Source organism: Spinacia oleracea, chromosome 3, assembly GCF_020520425.1.
Source record: "Spinacia oleracea cultivar Varoflay chromosome 3, BTI_SOV_V1, whole genome shotgun sequence".
Classification (NCBI taxonomy): domain Eukaryota; kingdom Viridiplantae; phylum Streptophyta; class Magnoliopsida; order Caryophyllales; family Amaranthaceae; genus Spinacia; species Spinacia oleracea.
In genome coordinates, this window is record NC_079489.1 from 64,855,544 (window position 1) to 64,880,824 (window position 25,281).

Here is a 25,281-nt window from a genome sequence, read left to right on the forward strand (position 1 = left end):
CCCGTACAAATCAGCAATCTCAAGAAGATTCCTCAAAAATATCTCTTTCAAATACATAAATATCCATGCCTTAACCTCCAAGAAAAAGGACGGAGAAGGTACAAAGAGCATCTTTTGCAAACCGCCAAAACGCGCAAAAGGGCAAAAGCGGCGCGCTGGCCTGTACCAGCTGTCATGTGCCACGTGTACCTGGGCCTGGCGCAAGGCCATCGCCTGGCGTGGCGCTGATTTTCCCTAATCCCAGCAAATTTTCCTATAAATTCCCCCATTTTTCCACGAGAAAAGGGGTTAAGAATCACGAGTAGCGAAGCTCTGCCAACTTCAAAACTCTTCAAAATTTAAAATATAAATCCTTCAATGTTGAAGTTTCAAATCCTTCAATATTCAACATAAAATCACTACAAAACACACTCATATAAAAAATTTAAGATAGAAGTTCAATGTTCTAATGTCCTAAGCAATTTGGGAGTCCAAGCTTGGAAATCAATCAACACCTAAATCTTGGTTAATTTCTGAGGACTCTCCAAATCAAAGTTTCTACCTTTCTAATTTCAAAATTACTATTCCTATGGTGTTCTTGTGATGTTCATACTGACTTGAACCAGGAAATTCCTCAAAAGGAGTAATCGTTGAGGGGATTTCATACTTGAAACCCCCCTCAAATGATCTTCCAAATGTTTGGTTATGACAAATATAAACTATATATTTCATGCGGAAAAACCATAAAGCCAGGAATCCAAATTAATTGCCACATAGTCAATTAGCATAATTAGGATACATACAATGTGATGCGTGCCTTCCCTAGATACTCCCGAACCGAACAAAACAAGTTTAGGACTCCAAATGTTGCCCCTCCGTAGATAGTCCACAGCACGTTCAGATCCGCCTTAGATTCAACCAACTAGAATATTCTCCGAGGTATTATGTTTATTCGGAAAGCTTAATTATTAATTTAGGCAAATTATTAAATTATTACTTGAACTTAATCTATTTGAATACTTATTGTATTGTTATATAAATTGTGATTATGAACCACGTATTTATAGGGTGGAAATAACGGAATTAGAATTCTACTAGGATTCCAATAACTAAATCCATTAGGATTCTAGTTGAATTAAATCATTAGAATTTAATGTTTAATCAAAAACCTAAGTGTTATAGTGTAACACCCCGACAATTCTCCTTTTTCTAAAACACCCCTTTTTTATAAATATAACTATAGAGAATTATCAAGGTATTATCGCCCGTGTAAAAACGTTTCGGCTTATTCAGAATTTTGCAGCGGAAAACACAATATATAATTTTAATAATTTAAATAAGTCAACTACCCAAAACCAACAAACCGAAGTCGACATAGTTAGTTCAAATCAAATTCAAGTCCATTAAACACAAGTTCAACAAAACCAAATTCAAATGAAATAAAATAACGACTACACAAATCTCTCCAGATCCCGAACCCCAGTGATGCATCATCTTCAAACCTGCAATGGACAATGCTTATGGATCCCTAGAGACTGCTCACCAAAGATTGGGTCATCACAGGATCAATAAGGCATAGCCATGATCAACATGCACAAGCAAAAGCACGTAATCAGCAAAGCTGAGTACTACATACTAAATCAATAATAATCCTAACATGATACTAATAAAACATAACCAAAGATAACCAAAACATATTGACTTGAACACTATATTTGACTGAACTAGACCTTTGTATCATTAACATTATTTTAATTGAAATATTCAATGGACTGAGTTGTCTACTAGAAACTTCTTCACTAAGGAAGACGAGTTACGGGCGCGACTCCGTAATCCCCAATGACCTGCGATATTGAGGGACTTTTGAATAAAATAGAACCGGTGATCAATCCGGCCCCAGAAAAAGCCATAGGCGACCCATGACCCCAACTACTGCTACTCAGTTGCACTTTACATGATTTACAAATTAAACTCTGTTATGACTCAACAATCACATAAGTCATACAATCAACAATTATTCTCCACTGTTTTTATCTTGGAATTAAGTAAGTGATCACAGAGATGTCAATCAAGACTTATTCCAATTAATCCAACCTTTCCTTTAATATTGATCAACCCCTCTATATGGGTATAAGGTTTCAACTTACTAAACAAGGTCCTCGGCCCTTATAAAGTAGTGAAAAGCTAAAAGGGAACAATGAACAATCGATCTGAATCAATACATATAATAATCTAATGTTCCCAACCAACATGTTTGCATCAATCATCTACTAACATGTTATAATTCTCATAACGAAATATATATGTTCAACACGTCCATCCAACAATATTAAACATGTAATTCCAACATAACCAAGTTCATCAACAACTTTCAACATGGATTCAACAAATAACACACATTTCAAGCACACAGGTATGTACGTACCTTGTGTAAACAAAATGCGAGACCACTTTAATAATTCAAAAGTCGCCTACGGAGAATTCTCCACCTAATAACAACCAATATAGACTCATATCAATTCATATTGAATTTTCAGCAACATTAGGGTGCTTCAAACACTTCCTCAACATAATTAGAACATTCCCCAATGTCAAAACTTAATTACTAAACCTCCTAGCATGGTGATTACTTCACTAATGATCGCCAACTATCATAAACTCCAATAAACACGCCCCTTTACAATTTCCAGCAATATAAATTAATTTCAAACTAATCCAAAATATATTCAACATGCTTAAATCATAAAAATAATAACTTTAATAACTTATAATCATCCTACCATGATTTTAAAACTATTAAAATTTTAAAAATTCATTTTTTAATAACTAAACCCCCTTATTTAACCAAATTATTAAATCTGAAATTTAAGAAATTCGTTATGCAAATATGTAAATCTGAAATTCGTAATTAAATCATAAAATCATAAACTTAACTCAAGAAAAACATAAATTGAATTAATAAAACATAATTAAACATTAAATTAGCTTAGGGCTTTAAAGGAATTAACAAAAAGAGGGAAGAGAGGAGGCTGGTCGGTGGAGCACAGGCGGCGCAGCAAATGGCGGTGGTCGCGGAGAACGGGCGACGCGGCTGGAGGTGGTGACTGCGGTGGTCGCACTTGGTTGTTGCGTGTTCGAGCAAGAAGCACAGAAGAGAGGGCAAGATTGCTTGCGTGTGTGGAGGAGAAAGGAGGGAGGCCGGCTGGGCAGGGCCGCAGCGGCGGTGCAAGTGGTGCGGCGCGCGGTGGTGGTGGTTCGACGGCCAAGCAAAAACATGGTGAGGAGGAGCGAAAAACAAGAAAGGAGAAGAAAAACTAAAGAGAAGAGGGAGGAGGAGAGAGAGAGTATCGGCAGAGAGGGGGAGGAGCACGTCGACGGTGGTGAAGTAAGGAGTGCAGAGGTGGTGGTGTGCAGAGGTGGTGGTGTGCGCTAGTGGTGGCGACTGACAAAGGGGAGGAGCAATAGCGTTTCTTTTTCTTTTTCTTTTCTGTTTTCACGTGAAAGTGAAGGAGAAGGAAGGAGAGTAGTTTCGGGTTTTAATGTTTAGTCTTTATCAAGTGGGCTTAGAATTAGGATTTAGTTTTAGGATTTCAATCCAAAATCAATTAGGATCGTTTTTAAATTCAATATGATTTCGTAATTCGATTTCTTTTCAACATAAAATTCAAAATTACTTTTGATAACATAAATCGTTAAAATACTCAAATGTAATAAACAAATATATGTTAATTATATATTTATTTCTAAAATTCATAATTTCTTATTTAAATATATTAACTATACGTTAAAATATATAAATAACGTTTGTAAATTTACGGGGGATTACATATAGATTTAACAAAAACATTCAATTCGAGTATAATTAGGAAAACGATATTAAGCAAGCAATCCTAAACGACCAAGGACTTGGTCGTGCGAAGCCTCGCAGCCACACAACCCACAAGGGGCGCTGGTGCTCGGCTCGGCCCAAGGCATGGGCGCTGGCAGCACGCGTCCCATCGTTGGGCGCTGCTCGTTGGGCCTGCCTTGCTTGCTGCACTGGGCCTGCCTTGCTGCTCGCTTGTGCGCGCGGGCTTCGCTGGGCGCTGGGCCTGGGTTCGTGCTGGGTCTTGCGTCTTGCAATCTCGTCCGTCGATCGTTTCGTACGTCGCGCTTTAGATTTGTTTTCCGATTCCGGGATTCATTTCCGATTCGAAAAATATTTAATATTCCGATTCCGAAATTTATTTTCGATCCGATCAATATTTATTATTTCCGATTCCGGAATTTATTTCCGATTCCGACAATATTTCAGATTCCGGCAATATTTCCGTGTCCGGCAATATTTCCGATTCTCACAATATTTCTATTTCCGATACGTACCATGTTTCCGTTTCCGACAACATCTACCACTTGGATAATATTTATATTTCCGTTATGATCCATATTTCCGTTTCCGGCAATATCATCATTTCCGGAGTATTCATATTTTGCCATTTGACGATTTCAGCTCCCACTGGAACAGAGATCCGTCGTTTTCGAATATTCATAAATAGAGTATTTCATTCACTTAAATACTTGATCTGTTCACGTACTATTTGTGTGACCCTACGGGTTCAGTCAAGAGTAAGCTGTGGATTAATATTATTAATTCCACTCGAACTGAAGCGGCCTCTAGCTAGGCATACAACTCACTTGATCTCACTGAATTATTAACTTTCATAATTAATTAATACTGAACCGCATTTATTAGACTTAGCATTGAATACATACTTGGACCAAGGGCATTATTTCCTTCAATCTTCCACTTGTCCTTAGGGACAAGTGTGCATTGCCTTATTCCTTTGTCGCTTGATGCTTGCTCAAGGACATAAGGTAAGAGTAGTCATCCTTATTATGTCCAGAGGCATTTCTCGGTTTCAGATTTCAACTGATCAAATAAACAGATAATAATAGCCTATGATTCATCTGTGCGCGGCCATGCATTTTTCAGTTTCTAGCTCTCCGAGTGGCCTTGTACAACTTTCAGCATCTCATCCCGATTTATGGGAGGAAAATCCCAATCTTGTGATCTTGAGGTTAGACTTCGTTTGATAGGTGATTACCTGAGCGTTGCCGTTACAGTCTCCTTTTGCGGTGAGACGGTTGACAACGTCAAAGTAACCATTTCTCAAACAAGTAATCTCAAATCACTCAGGTATGGAGGATTAGTGTCTAATGATGTAATGAAATTTACTTGTGATAGATTTTCATCTCTTACAGTAAAGTTTCATAGGTCTGTCCGATACTATTCTCAAAGTAAGTATCTATGCAAATGATTGCGACATTGCCATGTCCACATAGTTCAAGAAACAGAACTACTAGTCATTTTGCATTCTAGTCGTCTAGTGTTTTCTATGCGTCCATCTTTATAGAAAACTTTCGACCAGGGACCATTTTCAACTTTTGATATTAAAGTTCACTTGATAGAAATTTCTTAGTCACAGGACTGGTCCTGACAGTCTATCTTGAATATATCGTCAAATTAACAGGACTCATTTAAATGGAAAATGAATTCGATTCATTTATATGAATGGTTAACCAAAATGTTTTACAAAATATTTAAACTCTAAAACTTTAAAACATTAATTAAGGACATCAAAGCCATTCTCCAACATGCTTGATTCACATAGCTGCAGTGTGCGAGTTGTGGTTCGCTTGCGGCAGAGGTTTAGTCAATGGATCTGAGGTATTGTCGTCAGTTCCAATCTTGCTTATCTCGACTTATTTTCTTTCTACGAACTCTCGTAGAAGGTGAAATGTACGAAGTACATGCTTGACTCTCTGGTGGTGTCTAGGCTCCTTTGCCTGTGCAATAGCTCCGTGATTGTCACAATATAGAGCTATTGGTCCTTTAATGGAGGGGACTACACCAAGTTCACCTATGAACTTCCTTAGCCAAATAGCTTCCTTTGCTGCTTCATGTGCAGCAATGTACTCCACTTCAGTTGTAGAATCCGCAATGGTGCTTTTCTTAGCACTTTTCCAACTTACTGCACCTCCGTCGAGGCAGAAGACAAACCCAGACTGTGATCTGAAATCATCCTTGTCGGTTTAGAAACTTGCGTCCGTATAGCCTTTCAAAATTAATTCATCATCTCCACCATAGACCAGGAAGTCATCTTTGTGCCTTTTCAGGTACTTGAGAATATTCTTGGCAGTAGTCCAATGTGCCTCTTCTGGGTCTGACTGGTATCTGCTCGTAGCACTGAGTGCGTACGCAACATCCGGGCGTGTACATAGCATCGCATACATTATTAAACCAATCAATGATGCATATGGAATCCCATTCATTCTTCTACGCTCATCCAGTTTTTTTGGGCACTGAGTCTTGCTTAGAGTCATTCCATGAGACATGGGTAGGTAGCCTCGCTTGGAGTCTGCCATCGTGAAACTTTCAAGCACCTTATTGATATAAGTGCTTTGACTAAGTCCAATCATCCTTTTAGATCTATCTCTATAGATCTTGATGCCCAGTATGTACTGTGCTTCTCCTAGATCCTTCATCGAAAAACATTTCCCAAGCCAAATCTTGACAGACTTCAACATAGGAATGTCATTTCCGATAAGTAATATGTCGTCGGCATATAATACTAGAAAAGCAGTTTTGCTCCCACTGACTTTCTTGTATACACATGATTCGTCTGCGTTCTTGACGAAGCCAAAGTCACGGACTGCTTCATCAAAACGTATATTTCAGCTCCTTAATGCTTGCTTCAATCCTTAAATGGATTTCTTAAGCTTGCATACCTTTTAAGCATTCTTTGGATCCTCAAAACCCTCAGGTTGTTCATAAACATAGTTTCAGTTAAAACACCATTTAAGAAAGCGGTTTTGACATCCATCTGCCACATTTTGTAATCGTAATATGCAACGATTGCTAACATTATCCGAATAGACTTTAGCATTGCAACTGGTGAAAAGGATTCATCGTAATCCACACCGTGGACTTGCCTGTAACCTTTTGCAACCAATCTAGCTTTGAAATCTTCTAGTTTCCCATCCTTATCTTTTTTCAGTTTGAAAACCCATTTGCTTCCTATGGCTTGGTAGCCATCTGGCAAATCGACCAAATCCAAACTTGGTTTTCAGACATGGAGTCTAATTCAGATTGTTTGTAAGTCGCAGGTTCATCGCTTTCCAACAATAGAACTTCATGGCTCTCGTTCGTCAAAATACCTAAGTATCTTTCCGGTTGAGACCTATATCTCTGCGATCTACGCAGGGTTACATTTCTAGTAGGTTCTTGATTCTCACCAGATACTTCTAAAGATCTCTGAGTTTCAACCTGAATGTTATCTTGAGCATTCTCTAGAGTTTGTTGTTCGACTCGAATTTCTTCGAGGTCGACTTTTCTCCCACTTGTCATTTTGGAAATGTGATCTCTTTCCAAAAAGATACCATCTCGAGCAACAAACACCTTGTTCTCATATGTATTGTAGAAGTAATACCCCTTTGTTTCCTTTGGGTAGCCCACAAGGATACATTTGTCAGATTTTGGTTCAAGTTTGTCTGAAATTAATCGTTTAACGTATACTTCACAACCCCAAATCTTAAGAAAAGACACATTTGGAGGCTTTCAAAACCATAACTCATATGGAGTCTTTACGACAGCTTTAGACGGAGCTCTATTTAGTGTGAGTGCAGTTGTGTTTAGTGCATGTCCCCGAAATCCTATTGGAAGTTCGGCCTGACCCATCATTGATCTAACCATGTCTAGCAGTGTCCTGTTCCTCCTTTCTGATACACCGTTCCATTGAGGTGTTCCGGGAGGAGTCAATTCTGATAGAATTCCACATTCTTTCAGATGGTCATCAAATTCATAGCTCAGATATTCACCGCCTCTATCAGACCGCAGTGCCTTAATCTTCTTGCCTAACTAATTCTCTACTTCACTCTGAAATTCCTTGAATTTGTCAAAGGATGCAGACTTATGCTTCATTAGATAGACATAACCATATCTACTGAAGTCATCAGTGAAAGTGATAAAGTAGCTGAAGCCTGAAGGAAATATGTCCTTCACCCAAGGTGCATTAAGTCTAATACCAAGGTTCAGATTAATTACGAACAATTAATTCAGTGAGATCAAGTGATCGGAACAGCTAGCTGGAGCAATGCTTTCGATCAGTGAGTTCTAATGGATATTGAACTCACAACTTACTCTTGACTGAACCTACAAGGTCACACCAATGACACGTAACAGGTCACCGGATTAAATGAATCGGAAATTCATTTAATAGCTTTTCGGGAATTAGTTGGAAACGTATTATACGATACGACCTTTGTCGGAATCGTATATCGTATAGCGAATATTCGTAAGCTGGGCGACCAAAATAAATCGTATCATACGACGGTGATTAGTCGTATACGAAACGATAAATAATATATCGGAAATATATTAAATCGCGAATATGAAAGGCATCGGAGTTGTCGGCCCGTCGAGCCAAGCACGTTAGCGTGCAAGGCCCAACGAGCCACCAAGCTCGCGAGCAAAAGGCTAGCAAAGGCCAGCCCATTGTGCGAGCACGCATAAGCACGCACAGCAAGCACAACAGCGCGAGCAAGCAGGCCCACGGCCCAGCTGCTCGGCGCGCGCGCTGTGGGCTTCGGCCTGCAGTGTGTCGCTGGCCGGGGCTATGCGGTGCGGTCCGTGGCTTGCGTGATGTGGCCGGTCAAGGCCTTTGGTTCTTGGCCGGTTACATCATTAATACAATAGGTCAATTGTATTATTCCAACAACACACAATTCATATTACTCAAACCCTAGAGACACAGAGAACCCTAATTCTCTCTGTGCCTCCAAAGTGAGTTCTTCCCAAAAAGCAAAGTATCTTGATCGATTGTCTAAGCTACGATAATCAAGACGGATCTGACGTGTCGGTGAACCAAGTAGAGGAACGACAAGTGGAGTTCTTTGTTCGTGTTTGTTGAAAGATTATTGTGGAAAACACGCTTCGAATGTAAGTTTGCTTAATCTGTGCTTTATACATGTTTCCTGGCTTTGGGGATTGTTCCACACATGTTATTATGTTTAACTGTATTCCCCTACAGTGGTATCATGAGCCTTATGTATTCAAAGCATGATTTAGCATGATTATTATTGTTTTTGCATCTGTCGAAAAATTTGGAATTTTTGTTGATTTTTCGGAATTTTTACGAATTATTGGATGAATTGCGTAATAATCAGGTCCGAAATAAAAAATGTTCGCTTTTTCGATTTTTAAAACCCTAATATGATGGAAAACGATTTTCTAAGATCAAATCATGAGAATAGAATTGCGAAAACAGGCCTCGAAGTATCGTTTTTTGGGCGTTTTTGTTAATTTTTCATTAAAAATTAAAAGTGTCGGACAGTAATTCAATTAAAAGGTCGACCTACACTACTCGGAATTTCTCTACATTTTGACACAATGTTTCTGGGTACATACTTGATCTATGGTAAAAATTTCAGATTTTTCCGATAAGTATAAACCCTAATTTTGCCTTTCCCCAATTCGTAAAATTTGAAACCCTAATTGAATTTTAATTAATTTTGGTTTAATAATTCGGTTAATTGGGAAAGGGGATATAATTTCATGGGTCAGTGGCTAATTTTAAAAATTATTGGATTAAATTTTGAATGGTTTCTTTAATTTTAATCGCACTTAAACCAAATTATTAAAAATCTGAAATTTAATTGTTTATGAACGATTTAAAGCTTCGGATTTTATTAATTAAAAGTTCAAACTTTAATGTTGATTCGATCGTTCTTAAAAGTTTGAATATTGTAAGCCCTTGATTTATTAATTTTACGAAATTGGATTGTCGTTAAAGTTTATTAAATCGTTAAAAATCGTTGTTTTTCGAAAATAAAAATCGTAACGTTTTTGAAAAAAAAAATTAATGCAAGTTCGTGAATTAAATTTAATTTTAATTAAGTTGGTCCGTATTACGAACCAAAGGCACGAACATGAGCATGGTGGACGTATGGCTCGTCGAGCCATACGAGGCCATTGTGCTTGGACCGAGCCGCATGCGACACGGGCAGCAGCAAACTACGTTGCGTGCCTCGTGCGCGCTGGGCGAGGAAGGGCAGGCGAGCATTGCTTGCGGGGCTGCGACAAAGAAAGGCGCAAGCCTTGCGACGACCAGCACACACACGATGCACAACACGCACGCAGGGGCTGCTACGTTGCGGTGACGCGGTGCGCGCGGGCGATGGGGCTGGGGGTGTGCGAGCCTTGCTCGTGCGCTCTTGGGCCTCACGCAAGGCATGGGGCTGGGCGCAAGCCTAGCCCGACTAAGTAATTGGAATTTTTTTTGTTAAAAATCGTTTAATTCGTTGGGCTTCGTATATTTGCATTAATTTGGGCTAACGGGATATTTAATTTAATATTTTATTTGCTTGGGCCGGGCCGCTAGTTTTAATTTAATATTTCATAATTAATTATCCGGAATAATTATTAGTTTGAGTGGGAGCCACTAAATGAAATTAAAATGAAATAATTATTTTCGTAGGTCGCATTATTTTAATTAAATTCAATTTTAATTAGAATAAAGTCTAAGGATTAATAATTTGGAAATTGATTAATCTTTTAGGACGCATTTATGTGAACGTGAATTTTAATTAATTCACGTAAATGCTTGCATATTAATATGGGCCATTCGTTTTAGCATACGAATGGGTGAATGCATAGAATATATATTTTATGTAATGCAGGTACTCCAAGTGACTAGTATGGCCAATTTAGGATAGTTAAATACGGTCTGCGTACCGTTCTATCTTTGAATGTAAAGTTTTAAATATGGTATGTGTACCATGGAAATTTTGATGTAATTTTATTATTTTCAAGTATTTCTAAGTTTAGAACTTTAAGTTAGCATTTGAATGAAGATTCAAGACGATGCCAAGCTAACAAGGAGGTGATGAAGATTGGATGCTTCAAGACAAAAGTTTTGGGCCATACTAGATCACCATTTATTTATGCACTTCAATATATATATTATGCGTGAATTATGAATGTATGTATGCTTTGCATGAACAGGTTGTTTCCTATGAATCGATTAGTTTTAAGTTCACTTAATAATCGAACCAACATAGAAACAACTAGGTCCAAGTAATATTGAGTTTAAAAATTGCCTTCCAAATCAACACTTACAAAGATCTAGGGATCTAAGATAGTAGGTTTACGCTAAAGCGAGGTGCTATTTTAGTTGACTTAGGTGGTAAGGCGTCCTAAAGGAGCACGTTGATTGTGGTTACAACTCAAACAACAATGGCATTAAGTTGTGGCAATGTGATAAATTATGGCATTAATTTATTAACCAAGAGTAGTTTGGAGATTACTAGCAATAGGTTTTTCTTACCTAAAATCTTAAACTACTTAAGACATGCTAAAGTTGCTTAAGGATTTGGGACTTTTGGGGTCTTGGAATCGTTTCATTCATTTTGGACCATGTTTTTGCTTTTTGCATGAATGAAATTTTTTAATAGCTTTAATGATTGCATGTTTTTCTTTTATTTCAAAGTTATTGAATTGTATGAATGGTTATTTATTGCAAATTCTTTTCGATTGTAGTAATCAAAATGGTCGCAAACATAACAACAATCATATCAACTGAAATTCTGGATGTCGAGTTAGACTTGACTAATTTCCTTGAATGGAAAGAGAAACTTGTCGAAGTTTTAAAAGTTAATGGCATATATTATGTCATTGAACAACCTTTCCCTAGCTATGATGCGCGAGGCATGACTCCTGAAAGGTACAGAAGTTGGGCACTTCACAAGTACCTTGTCACGGAGTTCATCCTTAAGTCTATCCTTGGGAGTTGGAGAGGGAGGTTCATTACTTTGGAACCTCAAGCTCTCCTAAGTAGCCTCGAGGATAAGTGTGTGGGTTTTCGACCCTTGTGCCAAACTGGTGGCAATGGGGTTGACGAATTGGCTATTTCGATGAGCGATCTCAAGCTCATAACCCCACGCAAGTCGTGCCTAGAAATCGAACTTCCGGAGGCACAAAGGCGCATCTACTCTATCAAGATGGACAAAAACACATCAATTCGGTCTCATGTGGATATGATGTCTGGATTATTTTTCACAATTGAGAGACTTGGTGGTTCCATCAAAGAGTCGTTAACTATTGCACTAGTGCTGAATTCTCTTCATAGGGATTATGAGGGTTTTAAGATGCATTATCTCTTTCATCAGAAAGAGAGCACATTCTGTGAACTTGTGGAATTACTCATGAAATGCGAGAAAATCCTTAAGTTCAATCAAGACCCTTTGAATGTGAGATGAACTAAATTCAAGAAAGTAGGCAAGGGGAAGAAAAGCAAGGCTGCATCTTCGTCCACTCCCGGAGGGCATCTGGCGCCTTCCAAGAGCAATATGAAGAGGAATGCTTCTCCTTCTACATCGCAATGCTTCAATTGTAATGAAATTGGTCATTACAAGCGAGATTGCCCCAAACTAAAGGAAGAGAAGAAGGACGGAAACGTTGCTTCTCCTTCAGGTATGTATGTTATACATTGTAATCTTGCTAATTCTACTTCTTGGGTATTAGATACTGGTTGTGGCTCACACTTATGCTCCAATTCACAGGGACTAAGGAGAAGTAGAAGGCTTGATAAAGGCGAGATGGATCTACGCGTGGGAAATGGAGCACGGATTGCTGCAATAGCCATAGGATCTTATTTTATTTCTTTGCCTAGTGGGTTTGTTTTGGAACTAGAAAACTGTTACTACGTTCCTAGTATCACCAGAAACATTATTTCCGTTTCAAGTTTGGATTCTCAAGGTTTTAGTTTTCAATTTAAAGACAATAGTTGTTCTTTTTCTTTGAATGGAATGTTTTATGGTTCAGCACAACAAGAAAACGGCCTTTATGTGCTAGATACGAGCAAACACATTTATAACATAAATACCAAAAAGGCTAAAACTGGTGATTCGCATCTCACATTTCTATGGCATTGTCGATTAGGCCATATAAACTTAAAGCGCATGGAATTACTTCAACGGAAAGGAATTCTAGAATCATTCTACTTAGAGAAGATTGATCAATGCGAATCTTGTTTACTTGGCAAAATGATAAAGCAACCTTTCTCAAAGGTGGGAGAAAGAGCAAGCGAACTACTAGACTAATACATACGGATGTATGTGGGCCTATGAGTACGAAAGCTAGAGGTGAGTTCAGCTATTTCATAACGTTTACGGACGACTTCAGTAGATATGGATATATTTACTTAATGAAGCACAAGTCTGAATCGTTTGAGAAATTCAGAGAATTTCAAAATGAAGTAGAGAATCAACATGGCAAGAAAATCAAAGCTCTAAGATCGGATCGAGGAGGTGAATATCTTAGCCACGAATTTGATTACCATCTAAAAGAATGCGGTATTCTTTCTGAATTGACTGCTCCGGGGACACCTTAATGGAATGGAGTGTCGGAACGGAGAAATAGGACCTTACTCGATATGGTCAGGTCAATGATGGGTCAGGCCGAACTTCCTTTACAGTTCTGGGGATATGCGTTGCAAACTGCAGCACTCACACTGAATCGTGCTCCGTCAAAAGTTGTTGAAAAGACTCCATACGAATTATGGACTGGGAAACTTCCAAAGTTGTCTTTTCTGAAGATTTGGGGTTGCGAAGCATATGTCAAGAGATTAATTTCGGAGAAGCTACAACCTAAATCTGACAAATGTTTCTTTGTTGGGTATCCTCAAGAAACTATGGGGTATTATTTCTACAACAAGTCAGACAACAAGGTATTCGTTGCTCGTGACGGTGTCTTTTTGGAAAGAAATCATATTATAGACCTCGAAGAGATTCGAGACCAACAACGAACTCATAACTCTTTAGAAGCAGTTCAAGTTGATGAACCTCCAAGGTCTTTAGAAGAGCCAGTGGGAGTAGTTCCTCAAAACGTTGTTGCCCCTCGTAGGTCAAATAGAACTATTTTTCAGCCGGATAGATGGACAGGCGTCCTCTTGACTGAAAACTTAGACGTTCTCATATTGGATAGTGATGAACCTTTGACTTACAAGCAAGCTATGACGAGCCCAATCTCCATTAAATGGTTAGAGGCCATGCAATCTGAAATAGACTCCATGTCTGAAAATCAAGTCTGGGATTTGGTTGATTTGTCGGATGGGTTCACACCTATCGGATGCAAATGGGTCTTCAAGTTGAAGAAAGACAAAGATGGAATTGTATACATATACAAGGCTAGATTGGTAGGAAAAGGTTACATGCAATTTCACGGCATGGACTACGATGAAACCTTTTCTCTAGTCGCGATGCTTAAGTCTATTCGGATAATCCTTGCGATTGCCGCTTTTCATGACTATGAAATATGGCAAATGGATGTCAAAACTGCCTTCTTAAACGGTGTTCTTGAAGAGACTGTGTTCATGACACAGCCGGAGGGTTTTGTCGATAAAAAGAACCAAGGAAAGGTATGCAAGCTTAAGAAGTCCATCTACGGACTAAAGCAGGCATCAAGGAGTTGGAATAAACGATTTGATGAAGCAGCCAATAAGTCTGGCTTCATCAAGAATCAGGACGAATCTTGTGTATACAAGAAGGTCATTGGGAGTAAAATTGAATTCCAAGTCTTGTATGTTGACGACATACTGCTTATTGGAAACGACATTCCTATGTTGGAGTCTGTAAAGACTTGGCTCGGGAAGTGTTTCTCAATGAAGGACTTAGGAGAGGCACAGTACATATTGGGCATCAAGATCTATAGGGATAGATCTAAGAGGATGATTGGACTAAGCCAAAGCACTTGCATTGACAAAGTGCTAGCTAGGTTCAATATGATGGAAGCCTAGAGAGGCCATCTACCCATGTCACATGGCGTATATCTAAGCAAGAATCAGTGTCCCGAAACATCTAATGAGCGTAGAAAGATGAGTGGAATTCCATATGCTTCTGCTATTGGATCCATCATGTATGCTATGATTTGTACAAGGCCGGGTGTTTCGTTCGCACTCAGTGCAACGAGCAGGTACAAGTCAGAACCAGGTGAGGCGCATTGGACTGCTGCCAAGAACATCCTAAAGTACCTGAAAAGGACTAAGGATCAATTTCTGGTTTATGGTGGTACAGATGAGTTGATTGTTAAGGGCTATACGGACGCAAGCTTTCAAACCGACAGAGATGATTTCAGATCACATTCTGGGTTTGTGTTCTGCCTCAACGGCGGAGCAGTAAGCTGGAAAAGTGCTAAGCAAAGCACTATTGCGGATTCTATAACTGAAGCCGAGTACATTGCTGCCTCAGAAGCAGCAAAGGAAGCTGTTTGGATTCGGAAGTTCATCGAAGAACTTGGTGTTGTCCCCTCCATTAAAGGACCAGTGGCTTTGTATTGCGACAATAGCGGAGCCATTGCCCAGGCAAAGGAGCCTAGGAGCCACCTGAAGTCCAAGCACGTACTGCGGCGATTTCATATACTTCGAGAGATCGTTGAAAGAAAGGAAATCAAGATTTGCAAGGTTGGAACTGACGACAACGTCGCGGATGCATTTACTAAACTGTTGCCACAAGTGAAACACAACGCACATGTAGCAACCATGGGAATCAAGCATGTTGGAGAATGGCTTTGATTTTCTAAGTATTGTTTTAGAACATCTGTTAGATCTATGTTTAAAACAATTGGTTTAACCATTTCATATTTATGAAATTTATTTATTTCATATTCATTTAATTGTGGTTTAGAATTAAATGATAAGTCCATGTGATTCAAATCACTGAAATGGGATGTCAAGATGGATTCTTCGACAAAGAAACACCCATAAGTGAACTTGAATATTGAAGTCACAAAGGATCCCTAATCCAGGTCATTGAAAGGTGGACGACCAATGACTAATGAAGATTAGATTGCAAGTAGATTACTTAGTTCTGTTTCTTGAACTAGAGTGACTGGATGTCAGAATCTTTTGCATAGATACTTATTGGATCTTGTATCGGATTGACCATGAGAACGCTTTAAGAGATTAAAGTCATGTCATAGGTAGTTCTCATTAATGGTGATTAGAAACCGTTCCTCAGAACATGAGCGATTATGTCCGCTCGTTTGAGAATTAGTCCGCTTTGATACTAGCTAAACGTCGCACCGTAAAAGGAGGCTATAAAAGCAGTTATTGGGCGTACTATGAATCAAAGTGAGTGTTCATAGATTGCAAGAATGGATTGTCCTCCTATCTTTGATAGGATATGGTGTTATTGTGTAACAAGGCCTCTCGGAGAGTTAGATACTGTAAAATGCATGGCTGTGCTCAGAATGGTTAGGCGTAACCTTCTGCAAAAGTTTGACATTTGAACTCTGTAATCCGAGAAACAATTCTAGACCTAATAAGGATGGCTTGGATCTTACCTTATGTTCAGTAAGTAACACTAAGTGACAAAGGGATGTGGGTGCACAACTTGTCTGAATGACAAGTGGGAGATTGAAGGAAATATATCCTTCACCCAAGGTGCATTAAGTCTAATACCAAGGTTCAGATTAATTGCGAACAATTAATTCAGTGAAATCAAGTGATCGGAACAGCTAGATGGAGCAATGCTTCCGATCAGTGAGTTCTAATGGATATTGAACTCACAACTTACTCTTGACTGAACCTACAAGGTCATACCAATGACATGTAACAGATCACCGGATTAAATGAATCGGAAACTCATTTAATAGCTTTTCGGGAATTAGTTGGAAACGTATTATACGATACGACCTTTATCGGAATCGTATATCGTATTGTGAATATTCGTAAGCTGGGCGACACGAATAAATCGTATCGTACGACGGTGATTCGTCGTATACGAAACGATAAATAATATATCGGAAATATATTATATCGCGAATACGAAGGGCATCGGAGTTGCCGGCCCGTCGAGCCAAGCACGTAAGCGTGCAAGGCCCAACGAGCCAGCAAGCTCGCGAGCAAAAGGCGAGCAAAGGCCAGCCCATTGGGAGAGCACGCATAAGCACGCACAGCAAGCATAGCAGCGCGAGCAACCAGGCCCACGGCCCAGCTGCTCGGCGCGCGCGCTGTGGGCTTCGGCCTGCAGTGTGTCGCTGGACGGGGCTGTGCGGTGCGGTCCGTGGCTTGCGTGATGTGGCCGGTCAAGGCCTTTGGTTCTTGGCCGGTTACATCATTAATACAATAGGTCAATTGTATTATTCTAACAATACACAATTCATATTACTCAAACCCTAGAGACACAGAGAACCCTAATTCTCTCTGTGCCTCCAAAGTGAGTTCTTCCCAAAAAGAAAAGTATCTTGATCGATTGTCTAAGCTACGATAATCAAGACGAATCTGACATGTCGGTGAACCAAGTAGAGGAACGACAAGTGGAGTTCTTTGTTCGTGTTCGTTGACAGATTATTGTGGAAAACACGCTTCGAATGTAAGTTTGCTTAATCTGTGCTTTATACATGTTTCCTGGCTTTGGGGATTGTTCCGCACATGTTATTATGTTTAACTGTATTCCCCTACAAAAGCACCTCTAGCATTTGAACTCATTGGTCCACATACATCTGTATGGATTAAACCCAATAGTTCAGTTGCTCTTTCTCCAACTTTAGAGAAAGGTTGCTTTGTCATTTTGCCAAGTAAGCATGATTCACACTTACCATAATCCGGCCTATAAGTCAAATAGTTCTAGAATTCATTCCTTTTGAAGTCTTTCTATGCGCTTCATGTTAAAATGGCCTAATCGACAATGCCACAGATAAGTGAGATCTGAATCATTCTTTTTTGCCTTTTTGGTATTTATGCTATAAACTTGTTTGTCGTGATCCAGTAAATAAAGTCCATTGACTAATATAGTAGATCCATAAAACATCTCTTTAAAATAAAACGAGCAACTATTGTCTTTTATTAAAAAGGAAAATCCCTTAGCATCTAAGAAAGAAACAGAAATGATGTTTTTAGTAAGACTTGGAACATGGAAATACTCTTCCAGTTCCAAAACTAGCCCAGAGGGCCACGACAAATAATAAGTTCCTACAGCTAATGCAGCAATCCTTACTCCATTTCCCACTCGTAAGTCTTCTTCACCCTTGCTTAACCTTCTACTTCTTCTTAGTCCCTGTGAATTGGAACATAAGTGTGAGCCACAACCTGTATCTAATACCCAAGAAGTTGAATTAGCAAGTATACAGTCTATAACGAAAATACCTGAAGATGGAACGACTGTTCCGTTCTTCTGATCTTCCTTAAGCTTCAAGCAATCTCTCTTCCAATGCCCCTTCTTCTTGCAGTAGAAGCATTCAGATTCAAAAGTGGGTTGGCTCACATTCTTCTTTTCAGACTTGGTGCCTCCAGCTTTCTTAGTTGGGCTGGCCTTCTTGCCACCTTTCTTAGCATTCCTCTTCTTACCAGATTTCTTGAACTTGCCCCCACGCACCATAAGCACATCTTGCTTATCAGTTTGGACCGTCTTTTCAGCGGTCTTCAATATACCGTGAAGATCAGTGAGCATTTTGTCCAGACTATTCATAATGTAGTTCAGCTTGATCTGATCATACCCGCTATGAAGAGAATGGAGGATGGTGTCTACAGCCATTTCCTGAGAGAACTGTTGATACGGCCGACTCATATTCTCAATGAGTCCAATCACTTTGAGAACATGTGGTCTTACAGGCTCGCCCTTCTTAAGCTTGGTCTCAAAAATTTATCTATGAGTCTCGAATCTTTCGACTGGAGCCAGATCTTGGAACTTGATCTTTAACTCACTGATGATCGTGAAAGCATCTCCGTTGATGAACGTTTTCTGTAGATCTGCACTCATGGTTGCAAGCATTAGACATTTTACATCCTTGTTGGCATCAATCCAATTAATGATTGAGTGCTGCCTGAGTGACCCCGTCGCCAGTGACTTCGGGTATTGACTCTTCCAGGACATACTCCTTTTCTTCCTGCATAAGAACTATTTACAAGTTACTTTGCTAGTCAAGGAAGTTTTTCCCGTTCAACTTCTCCTTTTCGAGAATTGAGGGGATGTTGAATGAATTGTTGTTTTCCATAGTTAAAACTACAATTGAAAAGAATAAACAAATAAATAACCATTCACAGTTTCTCTTAATAAACTTAAATTCTAGCATTCATGCATAATTCAATATTTATTAAGCATTTTACTCAAGTTATGTGTTCCGGTAGGTGTGAATAAAATGAATCCAAGATTTTTAAATCATTGAAGAATTAAGCACATTATGTATTTCGACTCATGTTCTAAAATATTTTAGGTAAGCAAGTCCTTTGCTAATAGTCTAGAAACTACTCTTGGTTGATAGGTACGTCTAAGAACTTATTAGGCAAACCTATCTCATTTGCCACGACATGAAAGGACTCCTTACTTATATCGTTGAGTTTCACCAAAACTAACATGTGCTCACAATTATTTGTGTACCTTACCCCTTTAGGATCAATAAGTAACACCTCGCTATGGTGGAAAACTATTACTAAGATTGAGTAAAGGTTATCCAAGTAAGTGTTATTTTGGCATGGCACCTTTTAACTCAATTTTTAAAGTTTGGAACTTAAGGCTCTTACTATGTTGGTTAGATTTTAAGTGAACTAAAATCCTTAATCATGCAACATAATCAAGGCACAATCTCATGCATAATTAAGACATATTTAAAGCAATAAATATCTTAAAGCATGCATAAGATATAAATGTGATCTAGTATGGCCCGACTTCATCTTGAAGCTTCAACTTCAAACTCCGTCTTGAAAATGGATTGGAAACTCCGTCTTGAATTTCACCATGGGAGGCGCCATTTTCTTCAAATTGGAAAAAGCTATAATTGAAACTAGTTACAACTATTTGATGGTACGCAGACCATATTTAAAATAAAAACTTTGGTGCATTAGACCAATTTTACATTCAAATTAATGGTACGCAGACCATATTTTCTATCCTATTTGGGTCATACTAGTCACTTTCCATAACCTGCAAAACAATACATTTAATATACCATTCACCCATTCATTTATCAATGAATGTCCCACATAGCAAAATAGTAGAACATATTATGCATCACATAAACATTTGCAACAACTAATCAAGGGTTCCAATAATCTACAAATTATTCAATCCTTATTAGTTCTAATCGAGTTGTTTTAACCTTAAAGGAATGTACACCTAATCAAGAGTTCAATGACTAAAAGCTCCCACTAAAACCAAGAAATTTACATGCTTTACAAATTTTAAACATAAAATTGTATTTCCTAGTCCAACAGGAAACTTACAAATTTAATTAAAATTTAAAGCTCATATAAAATAATATTTAAATCCTTTAATTTTATTTTCAGTTGATTAAAATTAATTAATTTAAATTTTATCAAGGTTTTAATTTTAGTAAAATAATTTTTATAAATTAATTTATAATAATTAAATTAATCAAAATTAAATTCCGAGAAAAATTAAATTACGAATTTAAATTTAATTAATATCGTTTTCAACCGAAAAATAAATAAAACGGCCCTTACGTACTAAGGCAAGGCCTTAGGCCGAAGCCCAAGCCTCGCCCAAGCACAACACAGCCGCAGCGCCATGGGTCGCGTGCACGAAGCAGCGCCCAGGCCTGCGATCAGTGTGGCCGAGTGATGCCCATCGCTGCGCACAGCCTTGCGTTGTGCGTGTTGCTCGCTTGCTCGGTGGCTTGCTCGCTGATGGCTGCCAGCGCTGGGCCTTGGCATGCGCATCACATACGAGCTCTCTTGCTCGTATGCTGCTGCCTTGCCTTGTGCCTGGAGCTACGTTGCATCGATGCCCTTTGTTGCTCGACCATCCACACGGCACACACACGACACAGCTCCCTTGCTGTTGCGCATGCCTCGTTGCTCATTGCCTCGTAGCGTATGGGCGACGAGCTCCCTTGCTCGTCGTTGCATGCCCGCACAATGCAACACCCTTTAAGGGTAACACTTAGCTTCCATTGCTTCGTGCGTGCAACATTGGTGATCGGTTTTATAAAAATTAATAATTTTTATACTTTAATTTAATTGACGAATTAATAAATCATATTAATTTCATTAAATTCGGGCAAAAATCGAAAATTTATTATTCAAATTAATTTCCGATTATATTTATTTTCATGGATTCAAATATAGGTCATAAAATTTTAAAACTTTCCAATTTTAAAAAATTTTATGGTAGTTTTTAATCATAGGATCCTAACTAAATTGCTAATTAATTATGAAAATCAATACAAATTCTAAATTATTCGAATTTCAACAAATTAATTACAATTACAAATTAGGTTGTATAATTAACAAGATTAGGCTTTAAAATTGTTAAACATATACAGTAGGTCAATCATAGATTCAAGATTTACATACAAGATTCGCAAATATTTAATTTACCATCATAAAAATTACAAATTATGCTTTCGAAAAACTAAAACCTCCGAAAAGTCATAGTTATGCTTCTAATTTGGGAATTCTGGGTTCGGCGACAAATCTATGATTTTTGTCAAAATTTTAAAACGTCGTTTACATGCGAAATTCACTATAAAATTATAAGATTCCGACCATGATTGACAAAACTGCCGAAAAATCCTGCGAACATATAGTTAAATAATCGCACGAATTTGCAATTAATTACATACACGAAATTAATCACCCCTTTAATTCATTGCAAATTTATAAAATTTAACCATGTTAACTATAATTGATTATGGAATTAATTAGAGGCTCGTGATACCACTGTTAGGTTATGACAAATATGAACAATATATTTGATGCGGAAAAACCATAAAGCCACGAATCCAAATTAATTGCCACATAGTAAATTAGCATAATTAGGATACATACAATGTGATGCGTGCCTTCCCTAGCTGTTCCCGAACCGAACAAGAACAAGTTAAGGACTCCAAATGTCGCCCCTCCGTAGATAGTCCACAGGACGTTCGGATCCGCCTTAGATTCAACCAACTAGAATATTCTCTAAGGTATTCGGAAAGCTTAATTCTTAATTTAGGAAAATTATTAAATTTTTACTTGAACTTAATCTATCTGAATACTTATTGAATTGTATATAAATTGTGATTATGAACCACTTATTTATAGGGTGGAAATAATGGAATTAGAATTCCACTAGGATTTCAATAACTAAATCCATTAGGATTCTAGTTGAATAAAATCATTAGAACTTAATGTTTAATCAAACACCTAAGTGTTTCAGATTTAACAAAAACATTCAATTCGAGTATAATTAGGAATACAATATTAAGCAAGCAATCGTAAACGACCAAGGACTTGGTCGTGCGAAGCCTCGCAGCCACGCAGCCCATAAGGGGCGTTGGTGTTCGGCTCGGCCCAAGGCATGGGCGCTGGCAGCACGCGGCCCATTGTTGGGCGCTGCTCGTTGGGCGTGCCTTGCTCGCTGCGTTGGGCCTGCCTTGCTGCTCGCTTGTGCGCGCGGGCTTCGCTGGGCGTTGGGCCTGGCTTCGTGCTGGGCCTTGCGTCTAGCAAGCTCGTCCATCGATCGATTCGTACGTCGCGCTTCCGATTTGTTTTCCGATTCCGGAATTCATTTCCGATTCGAACAATATTTAATATTTCCGATTCCGGAATTTATTTCCGATTCGAACAAATATTTATTATTTCCGATTCCGGAATTTATTTCCGATTCCGACAATATTTCCGATTCCGGTAATATTTCCGTTTCCGGCAATATTTCCGATTCCAGAAATATTTCCATTTCCGATAATATTTTACGATACGTACCATATTTCCGTTTCCGGCAACTTCTACGACTTGGATAATATTTATATTTCCGTTATGATCCATATTACCGTTTCCGGCAATATCATCATTTCCGGAGTATTCATATTTTGCCTTTTGACGATTTCAGCTCCCATTGGAACCGAGATCCGTGGTTTCCGAATATTCATAAATAGAGTATTTCATTCACTTAAATACTTGATCTGTTCACGTACTATTTGTGTGACCCTACGGGTCCAGTCAAGAGTAAGCTGTGGATTAATATTATTAATTCCACTCAAACTGAAGCGGCCTCTAGCTAGGCATACAGCTCACTTGATCTCACTGAATTATTATCTTGCATAATTAATTAATACTGGACCGCATTTATTAGACTTAGCATTGAATGCATACTTGGACCAAGGGCATTATTTCCTTCACAAAACTCCATTTACAAATTTCAAGTTTCAATCTTTATGCTTTGTTTTCAAAAAACATGATTAGTAAGTTGAGGCTTTCACTCTTGAAAGTGTTCCTTACAACAATCATCATTCAAATCTTCAAAAGGCTTTAAATTTATGCAAGTTCAAGGATGTTTGGAAAAGTGAAAACCCTTTTCCAAACTAGAACATATGAATATCCAAATTTCTATGTTCAATATACAAGTTCTATTTTCAATATTCAATGATGTTTAAGTGAGATCAATTCCTCCTTAAACTAGAATCAATTTCAAGTTATGGAGCATATTAAAGGTGATGCCTTTTTAACATTAAAAGGTCTAATCTTTAAGAACCAAGTCTCCTAATTTCAATAGTCAAGTTCAATATTCAAGTTTTATTTCAGTATTCAAAATCAAGGATGCTTTATGATGAGCAACTCATCTAAAGTTGAGATTTTTAGAGAATTGAATCCGTGTCGGACACACTTGATATTAAGTAGTTGTTTGGCGTTCGGATCTCAAGTACAATAATACAATTTCAATATTGTCATTTAAATATTGTCATTTCAATATCGCACTTTCAATACCGCATTTCAATATCGCATTTTGAATAACGTACTTTCAATATCGTACCTCTATTTTTCATGCTTGCAATTTCAATTCCGCAGTCTTTACTCACCTTTTTTAAGGTGATGTGGTTTTGTACGCATTTCAATAATTCCTACTATTTGTGATGATGCTTTACATGTTTATTGCTTTCATCACCCCACATGTTAAATACAATAATATACAAAAGGTTACATCACGCTTAACAAAGATAATTTTGGACAAACTGGCCTTAGGTTCCCTTAATTAATTTTAAAGCAAAGTGACCACGTACAAGTAGCAAATACAATGTTCTAAATTCATGATTCAACCCGTCTAGTTCCATGAATAGGATTTCATGAAAATGATCCTTGTCTTGTATTCCAATGTACTTGAAAAGCTTGCCAAATAAGCGGTTCGTTCCCGTACTTGAAAAGCAAATACAGTAATGCCTTTTGGGTTAACCAATGCACCTGCGATATTTATGTATTTGATGACTAGGATTTTCCACGAATTCCTAGATATGTTCGTTGTTGTATTCATTGACGATATCCTGATTTATTCAAAGAGTGATAAAGAACATGATGAACACTTGAGGGTTATGCCAATTCCCTTAGTAAGAATCAGTTGTATGCCAATTCTCTAAGTGTGAGTTCCTCTTGGAGAAAGTAGCATTTTTGGGTCACTATGTATCGAAGGAAGGAGTCTCTGTAGATCCTGCTAAGATCCAAGCTATGAGTGAGTGGCCTACTCCAAAGAATGTGTCTGGTATCAGAAGTTTCCAAGGCCTAGCTGGGTATTATAAGAGATTTGCTAGGGATTTTTCGAAGACAGCAAGACCAATGACCAACCAGATGAAAAAGGAATCAAAATTCGAGTGGAGTGAGAAATGTGAGGAAGCTTTGCAAATTTAAGAAGAGTGGTTGACCTCCATACCTGTTGTCACGTTAGTTGAAACCTTATGAGGCTAATTACCCTACTCATGACATGGAACTAGTTTTTATTGTGATTCGCTTTGAATATTTGGGGACATTTCCTTTATGGGGCAACATGTAAGATCCTTACCGGCCATAAAAGTCTGAAATTTTGGCAAAAGATCCAATTGAATCTTGGGACAACATTGAAAATGAGTACTGCTTTCCACCCTGCAACCGATGTTGAGAGGACTAACCAAACAATGGAAGAGATGTTGAGAGCATGTGTTATTGACTTTATGGGTAGTTGGGAATACCACCTAGATTCGATTGAAATTTCTTACAACAATAGTTACCATGCGAGCATTAAGATGTCACGTGTTGAGGCATTGTACGGAAAGAATTGAAGTGTAGAAGTCCCACTTGCTGGAATGATTTGAGTGAAAATATAGTATTGGGGGTAGAATTCGCTGAAGGAGATATATCCAAAGTTATTTTCTGAGGTTAGTTACGAGGGCGTAACTCGTTTTCTTTAAGAGGGGTAGAATATGATAGAAATTCGCGTTTTTTACCTATTTTTTTATGGCATTTTTATGCATTTTATGCTCATTTTTAGTAAATTTGTCTTATATGCACGCGATGCATGCAAGATTAT

General features: G+C 38.3%; 1 protein-coding gene across 1 annotated transcript in view; it reads left to right on the forward strand.

Annotated features, from left to right (window-relative positions):
- The window catches only part of LOC130469737 (uncharacterized mitochondrial protein AtMg00860-like), a 28,871-nt gene extending 4,245 nt beyond the window's left edge, over nucleotides 1-24,626 (forward strand). The window contains exon 2 of the mRNA XM_056839189.1: nucleotides 24,360-24,626. Coding sequence (XP_056695167.1) covers nucleotides 24,360-24,626 — 267 coding nt within the window. The remainder of the gene's footprint in view (nucleotides 1-24,359) is intronic.
- Nucleotides 24,627-25,281: the final 655 nt, after the last annotated feature.